This window comes from Ischnura elegans, chromosome 6 (genome assembly GCF_921293095.1).
Source record: "Ischnura elegans chromosome 6, ioIscEleg1.1, whole genome shotgun sequence".
In the NCBI taxonomy this organism is placed as follows: domain Eukaryota; kingdom Metazoa; phylum Arthropoda; class Insecta; order Odonata; family Coenagrionidae; genus Ischnura; species Ischnura elegans.
The window spans coordinates 61,038,822-61,056,596 of NC_060251.1; the positions used below are offsets into that span (position 1 = coordinate 61,038,822).

A 17,775-nucleotide genomic window follows, 5' to 3' on the forward strand; every position below is an offset into this window, starting at 1 on the left:
GGAACCAAATCTAGAGCTGTCGAAAATGGCGGAGATTGTTGAGGGAGGGGACTATTCTTCGCCAGCGAAGCGTCTCAAACTTGATCACAACGATTCTAATACCGAATCAAACATTAAAGAGGACCTGGAAACTTTTGTTGCCTCCCCAGAAAATGTTCGGGATAAGTTTGACGGTAAGTGTAAGTAGTACAGATTAATCAAATAGTTTACGTTTTTCAGTTCAAGATGGCGGATCGATGGTAAATTTTGCGCTCGGGCTACGTATGCGAGCGTGGAGGGGCGGGGCTCATTTAATTACGCTTTAATTTTTACTTAATGTCAAGAATTTTCAATAAATAATTTTGCATTTCGAAATTATTCATTTTAGGGAAGAAATTTTTCATGGGTTTTTTTATTGGGCGAAGGACTATTTTTCGAGGCCACTGTTGCTATGGCGGTAAACTTGACTACTCAATGCGTCAGGGAATTGAAAACTAGGTTCAATTTTGATGTCGGAATCGCCTCCTAGCATTATTTTTCTCGGTTTTAAGGAAACTTTCATTGTTTTCAATTTTTTTTGTTTGATCATTTCTATTTCTTAAAGATATTTGGGTTTTTTCAATAGGTGATCATTCAATATCGTCTGAAGCCTTAAATAGTGGTGATTCTGGCTTCAATGAATTTTCTCCGACTACGAGTGGGGACGAGAGTCAACCCGTTCCATCGATCATGGATGTATCTGGCAAAAGTGAACTTGATAAGTAAGGTTCTTTTTTTCCAAGTTTGGAATATATTTAATAATCCAAAATTTCTATTAAGAGTTACGATAACATGTATGACATTATTTCAGAAATGAGTCTGGAGATGCGGATGATAGGGATGAGGTATCTTCTACAGTTAGCAACATATCTGACCTAAGTGGACTTTCTGATTTAAGCGGGCAAGAATGGAAGCCTATTACAGGTAAATTCAGTTCTCTCATTTAGTGAATTTAGCTTAATAGTTTGGCGCTAAGGCTCTTGTTATTTTTCAGGTCCAATGAGTTGGGTTCAACGGCAAATGGTTATGGGTGCTGATCCGAGAGAACTTCTTTCTCAGTTAGTTGTGGATGGTTCTGAAATACCTCATCAATTTGATAATGTTACCCTATGGAAAATTATTGTTGATATATTGAGTGAACCCCCGAGACGAGAGAAACTTCGCCACATAAATTCTTTGGCTGATGTCGTTCGTCTGTTGCGTGGTGCAAAGAATGTCATCGTATTGACGGGTGCTGGAGTGAGTACAATCCCTCTCACTAACTGTATGTTTGAGATTTTAATTAAATGAGGCGAATTAACGAAAAATATATCTATTTTATATTTTAGGTGTCAGTTTCATGTGGGATCCCAGATTTCCGTAGTAGAGATGGAATTTATTCTAGATTGGCAATTGACTTCCCCGATTTACCTGATCCTCAAGCTATGTTTGATATCAAGTATTTTAAACAGGATCCTCGGCCGTTTTTTAAATTTGCAAGAGAAATATACCCCGGCCAGTTTAAGCCTTCTCCTTGTCATAGATTTATCAAGGCTTTAGAGAGGAACAAAAAACTGCTCAGAAATTACACTCAAAACATCGACACATTGGAAAAGGTGGCTGGAATACAAAATGTTATTGAATGTCATGGTGAGTAAAATGGAACTTTTACTTTATTGGAAAAATTGAAATTGGGATAAGATAAATGACATTCTCCTCTGGGAGAAATAATTTAGGGTTGTAGTTGATGCCAAATTGTCGTTTCCTTGTTTAAGTTGTTTTGGGTTTCCCACTGAATGAGGATCTCCATCCTTGCCGACGTTTCGGTGACTGTGTCATGCATCGTCATCAGCCCTGATGGTGATGGACGACACGGCCATCGAAACGTCGGCAGAGTTGGAGAACCTCATCCGGTGGGAAACCCGAAACAACTTCAACATCATCATACGCTGGGAAAACCTCAGATCTTTCTTGTCCTTTCCTTGTTTTTCTTTTAAGTCTTAGACACAGTATCCTCTTCCCACAGGTTCTTTTGCTACTGCATCATGCACTCGGTGTAAATTTAAAGTCACTGCAAATGAAATTCGAAAGGATGTTTTTGCCCAGAGAATACCCATGTGTCCTAAGTGTTCCCAGTCTGGTGCTGGATCATTCAATGCAAATGATAAGAGAGGAGACTGGTATCGAGGTAAGATCTTTGCTCATTTCAATTGTTGAGGAAACATTTTTCTGATAATCCCTTTTTTGTAACTGTTATGACTTTTACTAATTTTATGGTAAATTTTGGAAAATCAATGGAAAACTCTTGTGAGGAGTTTGTTGTTAGTGAAAAAAGTTGTAGATGAAGTCTTCTCTGTTGTTTTCCCTATGTTCAGAGGCTGGGAAGACTATTCAGGTTGTCCACTGGGTCAATAATGACATGACTGCTAAAATTTCGGCGAGTGGGTTCCATCTTAAGAGCTGAGCCCCGATCAACCCTGAAGATGGGAACTTGAGTCTTTTGCCAAATGTTGGCAGCCATATAATTATTGATCTGGAGGGAAACCTGAATGTCCTTCCAAGACAATTATTGGACGTGTCAGTCTGCTTTCATGAATGGAGAGTTCTCTGCAGCCACATGAATTGTACTGAATTCTGCCAATTCTTCTTTTCTGATTTTAAAAAGTTTCACTTACAAAATGGCTTGATTGTTAACTTGCAATTCAATGCAAAAAATATTATATTTTTAGAAATTTATTGTCAATCCCAAATGCTTTGAAATTTTAATATCCATCAATGTCTTTTATGAGGTGAAAGTTAACTGAAGTTACGCTGTCATTTCATGAACGTCATAAGAGTAGAACGGGATGTTGATCAATAGGAATGAAGAGAATTAAAATCACAGAGGTTGCTTTATGAAACAGAGTTATTTACTTCTTAAGAAAGATGATGCAAAAGCCATACTATTGTAGTATCAGGTTAAAAGTTGTTTTAACCTTTTCCCTACGTAGGCCGTGTTTTCACGGCTTGAATTTTTCGATGCTAAAGGACGAAGGCCGTGTTTTCACAGCTTAGCGGTCAAGCATGCCAAGTGGGTCCCAAGTGCCATTAGGGTCCCTAGGCGCGAGAGGTCCGACCCTTTCTTATTGTCCGTGTGGGGAATATCTCGGCCCATTCTGGCACTTAATGTCCCAAGCAAAGAAGGTGCTCATGGTCACTTAATTGTTTATTAGTTAGAATAACTAAAAACGTACATGTTGCGTTTATTGAAAATCAATGCCAGGAATTACATTCTGGATGTTCTGTTGATTGGTTCCAAATTTTAAACGGAACTCTGGCGTTAATATTAGTGGAGTTCATCATCATTTAGAACAAATTTTGTAGACGTTAAGGTTAGATCTTTAATTGTTATTTTTAAACCTTACTAGCAAATTTATAGGAGCGATTTTGTTATGATTTACATCTAAAGATATACGTTACTCTGTTAGCCACATTCTAAGTGTACATTTGCGGTGAAATTTGGTGAAGTATCCGATTGAACTCCTAAGAAAAAAAGCCCGCGTAATGTAATGAAATATGATTCTCTTCTCTTTCTTATTTCGTGCGTAATATGAATTTATAATCATCTAAGCAAAACTGCTTTATAAATATAATTTAGCCATTTCAAACAACAAATTTGTAAGATTCGAGTAGTTTTATGAGAATTTTTCTGGAAAATATTCTTGAAAAGAATTCTAAAGGTTTCATTCTCATGTTTTCAGAATGCTCATGGAGAGCAGACGCGAATGAGGAGTGTGGATTTGGGCGTCATGGATCTAAAATATGTTAATATCATAAATCGTAAATAACTAGAAGTATGCTAGGTACATTGACAGATTTCATTCCCTTGAAAGCACTTGTTGGTCTATGATATAATGCCCTTTTGCTGAAAACCCTAAAAATAACCGAAGAACTTCGTTTAGAAGTTCTAGAGGCATTGCAAAATGAAAGGTATACATTTATGAACTGAAATTTGCTGCAATAGTAACAATTTAAAAAAGTAATATCGCATTGGTAACAATAAACTGACCGCAAAAGTACGCTGTGATGGGCTGCCTTTGGGAAAAGGGTCGAGGATTATATTTGCCCAGGGGCCGAGGAAAGGGTCCGGCACCTCGCTAGGCAAGGTCATTAAGTGGAGTAAGCTACTACCTGGACAATTCCTTGTCGAGAAACAACTCCATACGGGGCGGAAAAGAAATGCTCGAAGCCTTCATAGAGGCAAAACCAACTTTCCGTGAAGGAGCGCTGCGCAAAAGGGTTGAGGAAAAAAGCTGTCAAAAAGTTAGCACTAAGCAGTAATAATTGAAACATAGATAGTATTATATCAACTGACCATAGGTTATTCAAATGCTCCGGGGAAGGTATGCATTTTCCTCATGTCCTTCTGTGAGAGCCCATGGTGAAATTTCTTGCATTAGCCTGCTTTGTTTAACTCAATTCTGTAGTGGGCTTCTCTAGTTTATTGAAATGCACCTTGGTGTGATCATTATCATCACACACTTCTATAATTTGTGTAAACGACTGTAAATACTGAAAGTACGGAGTCAATAATAATATATGGGCTAATTACCATTGTCAAAAGCATTTCCATTCTTTTCTATTTGTCCCGAGGTACAATGCAAGGTCTTCTCATGAGGAATGTGATTTGAGGTGCTCCTGTTTCACTTCTATTCTCTACTAGATATGTGTACTTTGTAGCTGCACCCTATCTTTCTTTCTGGATACGTTGGTCATCTTCCCACTGCAGTTTAAGTTAGTGACCTTGTTTTATTGTTTATTTATCTGACTATTCTTAACACATTCAGTGCTGAGCACATCAATTGACGTGGTCCATTCAAGCTGAGATACAAAGCTCTGCCGGTCGGGCTGGGAGCCCTTTCTCTGCCTTCGTACATGACTATTATCCACTTCCGAGTCTTTCGATCATGTGTATGGCCTTCAGCAAGCTTCCCTCTTTCGAACCGTGTGCGCCTTATGTTAAAAGCAGTATTTGAACAAAAGTTATGGCACGGAAACCTCCCTCTATTTTTCTTTCTTATTTTAACAGCTGATTTTGACGACTTTAATGATAATCAGGCCAGCATTAAATGTGTTAATGTGGTGCCTCCTAAAATGGTCCAATGGTTAAGGATGAACTCATGGTAAAGCTACAAGTAGCATTGCAGTTATCCTGCTGAAAATGTGATATTTGATCACTAATATTGACAGCTTAGTCATCATAAATTAATCCTTGGTAATGTCATACTCATAAGTAAATAAGTTTTCTAGCATTAGTGGCAAATTTCTATGTTGGATATTGCGTTTTCATTTCCCTGATCCTTCATACTGCTAGAGAATTACTGCTAAATTCATCAGTAGGCTGTCAGAGAAATTTTTACGTATACCTTTTGTGATATTCAAATTGTGCTATAGTTCATCGTGAACCCAAATTTTCTCATAGGTAACAATTATTTTTTTATTTCAGATTTGGCAGCTCAGGGGGTGATGAAGCCAGACATTGTCTTCTTTGGCGAGGGTCTTCCTGAGAAATTTCACCATGCAATGGCAAAGGATAAAGAGCAGTGTGACCTCCTTATTGTTATTGGGTCTTCTCTTAAAGTCAGACCTGTTGCCCTGATTCCAAGTGAGTATTTACTTTAACTCTGATAATTTCTAGTTCGATTTTAAACATGGACTTAAATCTTAACATTGCACCTCATGTCACATGATTACTGAGTGAATCTGTTTTTAGATACCTGGTGACATATTGCCCCTATTGGGTGAAGTTAAAAAATCATACCACAGTTGGTTTTGTGGAAAAGTGCTTTTGTTTTTTCATAATTAATCTCATTCTAGATTATATCTTACTAACTTTTATGTAGAGGTGCTTAAAACTTTATGCTGTTCTGTTGGCCTTTAAAGTCTAATCAGTTTTAATTATTTTTTTTTCTTTTTCAGGCTCCATCCCTTCCCATGTTCCTCAAATCTTGATCAACCGCGAGCAGTTACGTCATCTAAATTTTGATGTTGAATTACTTGGTGACAGTGATGTCATAATCAATCAGCTCTGTCACATGTAAGTTGATAGCTGTCATATTTCAGTGATTTATTTGCTATTTGTGAGGTTTTTATGGAATTAGTTTAGTTATAATGATTGACCCCTGAAATTTAATCTTATTTTTACCCCTTACCATCGGTGATTACTTTGAAATGATGGCTTACCAGTTAAAAGTTTTTCAGATAGTACTTGTTTATTTTAAATCAGAGTATGTTTGTGATTGTCATGGAATCCACCCGTCATTCATTTCTTGTTATAAATTATGTATCACTTGTATTTAGGCTTGGTGATGGATGGAAGGAAGAATGCTGGACATCTCCTCTAGAGGAAACACGCCGTCTTAACCAGGTACCTAGAAGGAGGCGGAGGAAAAGTAGTATGTCATCCGTGGATAATCTTCCAATATTGAAACCCAACTCCACAGATGATGACAGAATGGGGCACTGTGCAACTGATGAAGTTGCTGAAAAGGGTAAGTGTTCTTCGCGTGATTACTTCTGAGGCTGGTGTCAGTGACTTACTGCATTGATCCTTCTTTTAGTCACAGACTCCATATTCTCCATCCCAATTTGTTATCCATTAAATTGCAGGATGTTTTCCCTCTTATATTTATCCTTGTTTGCCAAAATTTTTATCTGAGAGCCTAATTGAAGGCTTCCATTATTCGCTTGTTTTTGCTGGTGAACAATCTGACTCATTTAGATTGAATTATAAGTTGTGATTTCTCACTGTTCTAAACATTTATGCATTGAAATTTTTATGCATTTAAGAATTGAAATTTGATGAATGATGATATTCCTAGGTTTAACAAAGGAAGAAAATGGAGACCCAAATAGGTCCCGCTGCATTCGTGATCGTCATGCATCACTGGACTCCACAGGCAGTGCCCGGTCTACTGAAAGCAGTGACGATGGAGTTAGCAATGCTGGAAATGAAACGGAAAGTTATGAAGCTCCATCAAATCATAGTGGACCCTCAGGAAATGATGATGCACTCATGAATTGCTGGCAGCCAAAAATTCGTGAGAGTTTGGCATCTAGGCTTCAAGGTGGGCAAAATAGCTTTGTGAATAATGAAATGAATGGAGAGGAATTATGTCTTGCATGCCATTATCCATTGCTTCTCTCTTGAAAAAGTCACTGAAAGACTTCACTGTCATCTTGTTGTTAGAAGCACAAAAGAAAGGCTGTTGCAAGTAAATGCTTGACCCTCCCACAGTTGACTCCTGCACTGTCTATAGATATCACTGCTCTACATAATAGAGATATTATATGTGATATATATCATTGAAGAAGCAGGTACTTTTGCCAAATTTTTACATCATAGAGTGTAAGGGTGATAAGTGAAGGGGCATGTATTTCTCCATTTTTGGGCAGTTTATTAATTTAGTATATTTCTTGGTTTAAAAGGGCGGCAGACTTTCTTGTAACACATGATAATATCAATTTCTGATCTTTCTGGCGTATCCCTCCTATTTGTTATGCCACTGCAGTGAAGTTTATTCTTTATCTCTGTGAACTATGGGATCATATTTTTATTTCTACTACAGATTTCAAGGGCTACAAGAACAGCAAGTAAATCCAATATTTTTGACTCCCTTGGATATTCAATGCATACAATCCTTAAGGTGTTGTACTTTAATGACTGAATGACATCGCTGAGATGAGAATTGTGGATAAGCTCAAGTCATTGCTATGTTGCTCAAGATCCTGTAATTACCGTTATCCATGGAATATCAGAGCAAGTAATTATAGGATCACTTAAGAAACATTATAGGATCACTATATCTTTTGGGCCTCTCATATTAAATTTCATAAATAAACACTTGTTATTGAAGTTAAAGTGATGCGGAGACAATTTGAATTGATACATAATAATTATTTACCAGATATACCGTATAAGCGCGTGTAAGAGGCGCACCTTTTTTCCCAAACATTGCAGCCGAAAATGGGGGTGCGCCTCTTACACAAACTTCTTATCTTCCCCCCTTCCCCTACCCGGTCGCAAGTCCAAGGGGAACTGAGGGGCCTTGGTTTACAGCATGAGTCAGTCATCTGAAACCCTGGGTCAAAATCAAGCGGCAGATAGGGGAGTTTCTCCCTTAGTGACGTATTTTTAAAATGCTCCTGTTTGAATTTCTTGTAAGCATCGCGCCGTCACGTCGGTATCCCAGAGGTGAACATTGAAAAGATCGCGCGGGGTGATTCGCTCCGGAGCGCGCGCTAAATTTACTGCCACGAGTGGGCATCCCGCGGCATTTATACTGCATATAGTAATCGCTTATCAAACGTAGGGATACGCGTGGTTTTGAAGGACATACCTGATTCGTCAACATCTGTCTTTCCGAGCAATTTCCATTACGCTGAGCACCTGATTTTTCAAAAATTATCTTCAGACGTTAATATGAGGATTTTTGCTACTGAAAATTATATTGGTGTCAAAACCTGCGGTTTAAAAAATTCGAACGAGTGTGTTCATTGTTGGACTAGCGCTGAAGGAGAGGTCGAGGGGAAGGAGCGCGCTCCATATTTCAAGCTACGAGGCTATGAGCGAAGGAGCAAGGGAAGAACACGTCCGATCTTGCATGTGACGTCGTTGCCTTTAAAGTGAAGAGGCGAAGGCACAGCAGTGTTATATACGCAGTTTGCATTGCCTGAAGTTTCCAGTCCGTCTCGTCTTGTTTGAATGCGCTTATGCTACGCTTGTTTCTTCCGAAATTGTGCTGTTAGGACTAAGTTGAATATTAGTAGCCTTGTTTTAGCTATAAATCTTTGTGTCACTCAATTAGAGCTCAAAAAACTTAAATGCTGTCAGATATACGTCGCGTTAGGTCTAATTACTTTTTTTAACCTCGTGCGTGTCATACAATTGCTGAAAGATATCGAGATATATTTTCGAGCTCAGAAGGTGACTCACCTAGTATTTGACCTCCAGAAACTCGGAGAATTGAACCTGGTAGACCGAAAAAGGTCAGTTGGTGAGATGGGGTAGGGATGAAACGCGTTTCCATTGATCCCCTGTAACTTGATAATTTCCTATTTTCCTATGGAATCCCGGAAAGGAAAAAAAACGGCCCCTTGCACACACACCGAATTTGGATGGCCGGTAAAATATCGGCCGATATTTTACCGGCGAAGCGATGCTTGCACACACGCCGGATTTTTACCGGTCAAACGATAAGTTGCTATGTTTTTGAGCCGGCGACGGCGATCCACAGTGACAATGGCCGGCAGCTAACCGGCATTTAGCCTGTGCCGGCGCGTGTTTGGTACGTGTGCAAGCTCCAATGCTCTCCCATTGTTCGCTATTGGAATGTGGACGGCCGATATTTTACCGGCCGTCCAAAAACGGTGTGTGTGCAAGGGGCCTTATATCTACGACGTGGTTATTATCCTAAGGCGCTGAGATTGCCCCGATTGTTGTCCTATCTCTTGGGAAGGTTCATGCTATGTGCCTATCGTGTTTTGCCTTAAAATTTTCCACGGCTGCAATTCTATTGCAATACTCCTGCGAGAGCTTTTAAACAAAATTGTTCGTGAGTAGGACAAGCAACGTAGAGCGATGACGTATGCGAAGAGAGGATCGGAACTCTTTCTACTCCCTCTTATGCCGCTATTACCGCCGCAGTTATAAAAATTTCCTCTTTCAAATAGTACTGAAAGAGGAAATTTCGACAACTGTCGAAATTCCAGGCATACGTCTGCAACACCGCACGATAGGATAAAAAAAATACCGTAAAAATTTTTTTCTTTATAGTTTCCTTCCTAAAAATAGGGGTGCGCCTCTTACACAAGCTTATACGGTACTTCCCTAATCCAGCCACAGGAAGTGGATGATAACCTGCAGAGCTCCATGATAGGAGGATAAATAGAGTGGAGATATTTATTTTATTTTTTTGTGGATCATTATCCCAAAACCACCTACATTTTCATTCATTTTTGGAGTGCTACGAAGTTTGAAAATCTTCTTTGCAATATGTCTCTAGATTTTTTTCCTGAGTTTAGGATTCGAACAAAAGATTGATTTTTGTTGTATCCTTAATAGTATGTCTTTTAAAATATTTCAGTCCGTTTTCAGAGTTGGATTTTAGGGGAAGGGAAGAAAATGTTACTATTATCGATGTAACTGCAAATTTTCACGTTGATTGGTGACTTGGGATTTATAAGCGATTTTGCTACAGAAATTAATGAAAATTTCTTCTAGGAATGATAAAAATGGGTCACTTTGTTTTGTTTATGACGTAGAAAACTCGATAACTATTCGATATTTTTTCTGCCATTGGGTATACGAGCGAATATCTACTTCTTCGCGCTCTCATTCGAAAATTAACGTAATCACTTGAAATACGGTTATCACTTGCGTAAGTACAGATTTACGTAAGTCGAGACATACGTAACTCGGGGGATGCCTGTATAGTGACACTCGACAATCACAATTTTCCAAATAATATTAAATAAATATCAAATTCCGAGTAGACAACTGGTATATGGGATGCCTAATTCCAAATTTAAAGGGTTAAAAAGCTGGAATTCTTATTACTTTTTTATTTATCACGATTTAATTTTAAATTGAGAATAGAAAAAGATTCGACTTCTAAATGTTATCTCTCTGTGGAATCACCAATAATTCTAAAACAGTACCATTATGTGATTACATAAGCATAGCATCATAGCTTAAAGGAGATATTTTCAACCCATTTCCCAAAGTCAACTTCTATGACTCAAATTGATAGTGACTTTTTGGCAATCACACACTGTAATCTTGTTGCATTGTAGATAGTTGAAGTCATCAGGAACAGTACTTGTTATTGATTTTGGTATGACATCCATTGCTGAAGTTGTTATCTACCGATTCGATCGATGGATTTTTCTTCCTCATAGGAAAATCCACTAGCATCGGTAGAACACTAATTGGTTACGCTTGGTTTCGCTAATAGTAGGGCCCCCTTCGCTTCTATGGCGTTGGGGTGTTTTTCGCTCGTCCCCTCCCTTCCGCACCTTTCCCTTCCCAGAGGCGTCGGCGGGCTCCCATCGCGGCGGCGCCTCTTTCCTTTTTCCTTCCTCTCCAGCCCCTCCCCGGGTGATCGGGCGTATAAGCCACGGGCTTGGTTCCCGGCCCCGGTGCGTTGTATCCTTTGAAGGGTTCACCTAGAACCCTCATAGTCTCTGCTGAAGTTGTTGTCTACTCTTGGTTATCTTGATGATAACAAACTATTTGGACACTTGAAAAAGCTCTTACATCCCAGACCACCAAGTTCATTTGCTTGATTACACATTGAGCTTCATTAAGCTCAATAAATGAATAGATGCCCTCCATTCTGTGCATGCAACAGCAGAGAACTAAAATGCCTGCTGAATTTTGTTGAGCCATCAAGAGTCTGAATTTTGCTAGTAAAATTCAATTAAAAGGTGTCCATCAAGCTATGTTCAATAGTTTGTAAGCCAATGGTAAGGGAATGACTCATCCTATCCCATTGTAATCACCACTACTCCACTACTTAATAGATTACCAAGTGGTTTGGTTTTTGCATGCAAATTAATGTTTCTCGTGGTTCTAAGCATGAAATACCTAACAACAATTTTTGTCATTCCAGAAAATTCATTCTACCATCTCCAGCCAAATCGATACATATTTCCAGGGGCAGAAGTATATTATGACCCAGATGAGGAACAGTCATCTGATTCTTGTGACTCTGATAATGATAGGGGTGAGAATTCTTCATCGCAAAAGGATGATTATGTGGAATTCTGGGAAGGGAAAAGAGAACTAGACACGTGATGTCTCCATTTGTTTTTCTGTAATTTTTACTTTGAAAACTAAAGTGAATGTGTGGAGTGACTGTGAGAGGTTTATTTCTTGCATGACATTTTTGATTGGGTGTTGGCTACAGTTGTGGAGTCCATGCAATTGATAAGTCTTATTTAAATTTGATACCAGTAAACAGATATATTTTTCATTTGACACATCCAGTGTGCATAATTTGAAGTTGTAATTACTTTGAAAAAGTGAGAATTAAGTACTTTTGTGTTGTGTGATTGTTATATATTTATGTTTGTGTTGGGAGAATGTCCTGCCAGGTGTCAAATCAAGTGTTGCAAATCGAGCACAGTTACATGTACAAAAGTTTGAGCTTTTGCATTTTTTACAAGAGTATTATTTAAATTGAAATTTAAGGTGTTTATTGATGCTCATTGAATTACTGATGTATGTATGAGGATTTCTAGGTATGGGTGTGGATTTCTATGTCTGTAATTTATGGGGGGATTCTTGGTTGCAACCAGTTAAGACCAATATTTAAATCAATAACCAGTTTATAGTATGAGTGATTAAGTGACTATGAATATTTTTCTTGGGCTGCCAAGTGGCTTTATCTGAGGCAATGGTAAATTAGTGATCTTCCCTCTTACTGTGTGAATGAAAAGTGTGAGTGAGACTCATTAGGCCTGTTATTTCATGTTTAAAAATACATGAATGTATTGTGTGCTATTTTTATCTGTTTGAAGGTTGTTAGTAAATTTAGCAATTATTTTTTAACATTAGTGGGTACACTAAGCTTTGAATCTAATTTCTTGTTGATGTAATATTTGTTGCTTTGAGCAAAGGAATGACATTTTTTCATCATGGCCTTGCAGTTCCTGGCTATACTGTATTTCTACCTGAAATTCTGCTTTATGTTGTTAATTTAAAAGTGTCAATAACTGCTCTCCCATTTGGTGGAAGTATAATCCTCTTTTAAGAGATACCCACTTATAAAGTTAATTTTATGTATATTCAAAATTAGTGTAGCAGCAATAGTCTTCTATGATGCGAACCATCATTTAACATTAAAATTATGCCAGTATGTTGCATCATTTCTGTGACTTTAAGATTACTTAGTTGATAAGGTATTTTTATATCTAGATTCTGTATTTAATAATTATATATATTATCAATGTTTTGTAATGTGATTTGTTCAAAAAGAAAATTACTTTTAGTGTTTGACTAATGTGAACTTCATTGTCTTTTGAAGAAAGGAAAGTATTATTTAAATCAAAAACTAAAGATCATTTTACAATAAAAGATATATTCAGTTGTTAAATGAGGTTTTTTTTTTCAATTTTTGTATCCAATTAAGGACCTTATTTTTCTGTTTTATCAATACGCCAGTTTCTTTTGAAAATGCTATCTTGCATTAAGTATTCAGTGACTTAGTGAGTACAAAGATCCTTGCTCAATTGGCTTCAGATATGTAAGGTACAAAAACCACTGATTAATTCAGTGACAGAATAGTAATATTTAAGCTTGATTACTTATCAGGTTTTGACTTCAATTGTTATCATAATTTACGTTTGGAAAAGTAATTGGAAAGCTGAATGTTAAATGTATTGAAAAGATTCCATTTAACAAGAGGTGATTTGCAATTTGGCTAACTTTTCTTATAATAATCTTTTAGGCAATTTTAGAATGTATAGTATTCCCTGACAATATAGTAGTCTTATAATGTCCCATAAATTGAAGGATTTCATTTGATTTGACCTCACAATATCCCATGGTGGTCATAATTTTTCTGTGATGCAATTTTTTATCCCTTTCCAACTACCAATTATTTAGCTACTTTTAGTTGTGCATTTGAAGGGTTAAGTAATGTGGATTGGATACTAAAGGTTTGCAATTCAAATGTTTTCAGGTAGAAATGGGGCATTTTCTTCTGAGACTTTTTTTTATCCTGTTTTGCTTGTGTGTGTTAAAGAAGTGTCGTTCACAATATCAAACACTTGATAATCAGAAATAAGTGGCTCCATTCAATTGTTTGATAAAAAAATTCTTTTTAATGTGGAATGATGATACAATGATTAGATTCTCCTCCGGTATTCAAGCTTAGTAATAATTTTAAGCAATTTAAAATTCAGGTTGGAATTTTCCTTCCCTTTTTCAACAGTGAGGAGGTTATGGAATTCCGATTTTTAACACCAATTTAGCTCTAGACTACATTAAAACTTCTGGAACTGCATTGTGATAACGTCTCTTTAGAAAATGATTCTTGGAGATCGATGCATAATTAGAGGTACAATAAAAAGCCTTAGCATGAATGGGGTTTTGAAGACTTTCTAGAAGTTGTTTTGGCAAATGAAGTATAGAATGGCAGTTTTGCAGATCATTACTTAAAATGTGTGGTTGTGCCCAGGAAATTGTCCTTCTAGTCAGTCAGTTACAGTAATGTTTTATGCACTAGAAAAATTATCATACATTGTTTGTTTGACCATTTGTTCTGAAATTGTTTGCCTTAAGTTGTACTATACTAATCAGAATGCGGTAGGTAGTTGTTTTCCAAGTTTTAGATTAGGAAGGTTCCTGTTTGCTGGCTCATACTAAATTCCTATGCATTTGAAGAGGTTATGCACTATCGGGGGACATGCGTACCTTTCCCAGTCTGAAGTACCTAATAGGGAGCAAGCTTTGCATTCAAATATGCAAGGTGATTATTTTGTACTTCACTTACAGCATTGTCATTGTCATTCTTGTTAATTATTTGTCTGCAAAAATGCCCATTCCAATTAGGAGCTCAGCAACTCTCCTTTGTAAGCAATATAATTTAGATTGTATTAAAGTTACTCGATTTAAAATACAGAATCTGTATTTATCTACAATTTTTAACCAACCTATCATTGATGCTGCACTTTTCAATATATTTTTTATGTAAATCAGTGAGGGTTGTATGTACAATGTTATTAAAATTTTAGCTATTGTTATAAGGTGTCAAAACTTACGATGGTGGTATTTACGACAAATGGAGAGCTTTTTTGGTAAATGCTTCATTATCTAAGTCAGTGATGTACTATTTTAGCCTGTGGCATTCTTTTTGGTAAAATAGTCAGTGGCAGTAATTCACTGTAGACATTTTATAAGCAATAAGTTGTTGACATATTTGTGGATGTTTAAAAACAGTGTAGAATTATGTTGTTATTGGCTCATAAAATGTAAATGAGTGTAAAAATGGTTTGGTCGCTAGTGCCAATTTATCTCTCAATAATTCTCACTTTTATTTTGTTAATGGGTGGTAAACTGAAGCATTTAGATTCTTTTGTGCTGCCTGTGAAAACACTCTACCAAGTGAACATACTTGGTGTATTTGAGCTTTACTTTTTCCATGCGGTGGACTTCATTTTAGCATTAGAGAATGAAAAGAAACATCCTCTAGTTCATTACCATCAAAATGATTGGAAGAATGAAAATTAAGATTAGATTTATTGTTATGTTTAAGTTGGACTAAAATTTGATCTCTTGTATAATTTAAAGAATGCACTTCATATTTTTTTATGTCTCTCTGGGTTACTGAAAACATTTGTGGTAAAGTAACTTGAACTAGTTTTGTTGTTCTCGCGTCATTTTCCTATGCATTTAACCATTTCTATTGTTGTTGAATCTGATTAAATTATTAATTTTGAAAAGAAATATTATTCCTGCTTTGAAATTTTGTGAATAAAAATTGTGATAATGAAATACATTGCTGTGACATTTCTTATTTTCCCTAACTCATAATGTTGATGTTATTAAAATAAGTAATAAAATCCATTTTATGCAAGCATATTAGTCAATAAAGATGATAATTCAGATCAACTACTAAATTATATGTCATTGGGTTTAAATTCAAGAAGATTATGCCAAACATTTTAATCTTCCAGGAGTACATGAGTTATAGTCTAAAAATATACTAATTTTTTCTTGCATCTGCTCAAGAGCATTTGTATTTGTCACTATTATTGAAATTTATTAAATGTTACCAGAAAAAGTATATTAAATGGAATATATCAAAAATAGTGAAATAGAAAATCGTAAGTATGAAATGTGAGGGAAATGCCCAAGTAACTCTCACACATTTTTTTGCCTCTCATCCTCTCCAATTGATACACTCTTTATCTTTGAAGAAATCGCTGTTGAAACCCTATTTATTTTTGACACTTCAAGACATATCGAGTGGAAATTTTAAAAGGGCTAATAATTCCCTGCCTTTATCCAGGATTCAAGTGGACTGCAGGCATTGTAGAAACCAAATACTAGTTCATTAACAAGTTATATATATATATATTGCACAATCCATTTTAGAAAGGATATCAGGCCTGTGCATCAGCCACAGAGCCTATGCCTGAGAAAGCATGGTTGATATATCTTCTGGTGAATTCACTATAGCCTGAGTGCAGCTGGGAAAAGTATGAGGCTTAAGCTCGGACGTAGGCCTCAAAGTGTTAAACTCAGAAAATGTAACTTTCATGCCTGTATACAATTGCAGTTTCTTACCTCAATATGATATCAATTACACTATCATTTGATTGTTAATCACATTAATTTATCATCAGTTTAAGTATAGTATTCGTTCATCATCATCATCAGTAGTCAATAATCCTAAGATTGGTTTGACACAGCTCTCCATTCCTCTCTTCTATTCACTAGCCTTTTCATAATGACGTATTAATTCTCTTTTACATCCTTTATAACCTATTCTCATCTAACTCATTCAGTGACGTCCCTTGCCCTTCTTCCCTTCCATCTTTCCTTCTACGATTGTTTTCATGAGGCCATGATGTCTCATAATGTTGCCAGCTAAGCTGCCCCATCTCTTCCCTAACGAACGATTTTAGAAGACTTCTCTTTTCTCCCACTCTTCTTAACACTTCCTCGCTACTTGCACGGTCCTATCCTAATAATTTTACCACAGTTGACAGATATACCTTCTCGAGTAGTCCCTGCCCTGAGATCGGAATGGTATAGTTTACCTCCAGAATGTTTTACCTGAGAGAATTCCATCATGTCACATCGCAGTACTACAGCCGTTAAAATAAATGTTACCATGCCTGCAGTGAAATGAGTGTCACTATACTGACTGTGTGGTCTCCCCCTTCTGTATCAAGTAGTGTTTAATATTTAGTATTTTTATACAATATCTTTTATTTGATCAAATATATTTCTTGTAACTTGTGTAATGAAATTTTAACAGGTGTCAAGACTGTTTCTAGATGATTTTCTTAACTTTCCACATAATAGATAAGGCAAAATAATTGAGAGACATGAATATTAATTACTTTTATAGACTATACTTTGGGTTATTGTTCATAGCAATAAATTCTATGGGTCATTCTCCGTTCATCCGCCTCCGGCTGCAGACATTCTTCGATGATGAAGTGCTGCCTCTGCAGCTGGAGGTTTCGTAAATGTTAGAAACTAGTTATGATCATCGTATGTCTTTCAAAATATATTTTTACGTTATATATCTACATTCCTTCTAATGTTGCAGGCGGATATATTCCCATCAGAATCCAGAGATAACTTCTTTTTGATAGTTGTTTAATACCCATGGAAAAAAATTACTTCTTCTGAATCATTTTCATTCTACTGATAATACCACAAACCTTATTATTGGAAAAAGGATCCTTCATTATAAAAGAACATAGTGAAGTTGCATGTTACCAAAGTTATGCCATCCTCTGAGGAGTCTAAATATTAGTCCTTTTTCTAACTTAAGCACGAAAACATTTACAAAGATAGCGCAAAAAATTGACTTCAACTAAATAATATAAGGCACAGCAATCTTTCCATTGATAAAAAATAAGTTTTTACTGCGATGTAGGCTTTCAAACTCGAGTATATTTTTTAAACAGATAGCAAGGAACCAAATAACGTGACATACATATTTAATGTTTTATCCTAGGTAGTATGCAACTAAATGAATCTTATTAGTTATGCGG

The 17,775-nt window shown here is 36.5% G+C and overlaps 1 protein-coding gene across 1 annotated transcript; it reads left to right on the forward strand.

Annotated features, from left to right (window-relative positions):
* The first annotated feature begins 15 nt into the window (after positions 1-15).
* Positions 16-14,564, forward strand: LOC124160811 (NAD-dependent protein deacetylase sirtuin-1). Its single transcript, XM_046536885.1, has 11 exons — positions 16-173; positions 605-740; positions 830-942; positions 1,013-1,257; positions 1,347-1,647; positions 2,024-2,185; positions 5,483-5,641; positions 5,956-6,073; positions 6,337-6,527; positions 6,858-7,103; positions 11,649-14,564. Exons 1-11 carry the CDS (start codon positions 26-28, stop codon positions 11,831-11,833), a joined length of 2,004 nt encoding a protein of 667 aa, XP_046392841.1. The 5' UTR covers positions 16-25; the 3' UTR covers positions 11,834-14,564.
* The last annotated feature ends 3,211 nt before the right edge of the window (positions 14,565-17,775 follow it).

Bases quoted from the DNA above. Each gene is read 5' to 3' on its own strand.
- LOC124160811 (XM_046536885.1), top strand. From the start codon at position 26: ATGGCGGAGATTGTTGAGGGAGGGGACTATTCTTCGCCAGCGAAGCGT. The intron at 174-604 runs GTAAGTGTAAGT...TTTTTTCAATAG, and splicing joins TGTTCGGGATAAGTTTGACG to GTGATCATTCAATATCGTCT. The intron at 1,648-2,023 runs GTGAGTAAAATG...CTCTTCCCACAG, and splicing joins AAATGTTATTGAATGTCATG to GTTCTTTTGCTACTGCATCA.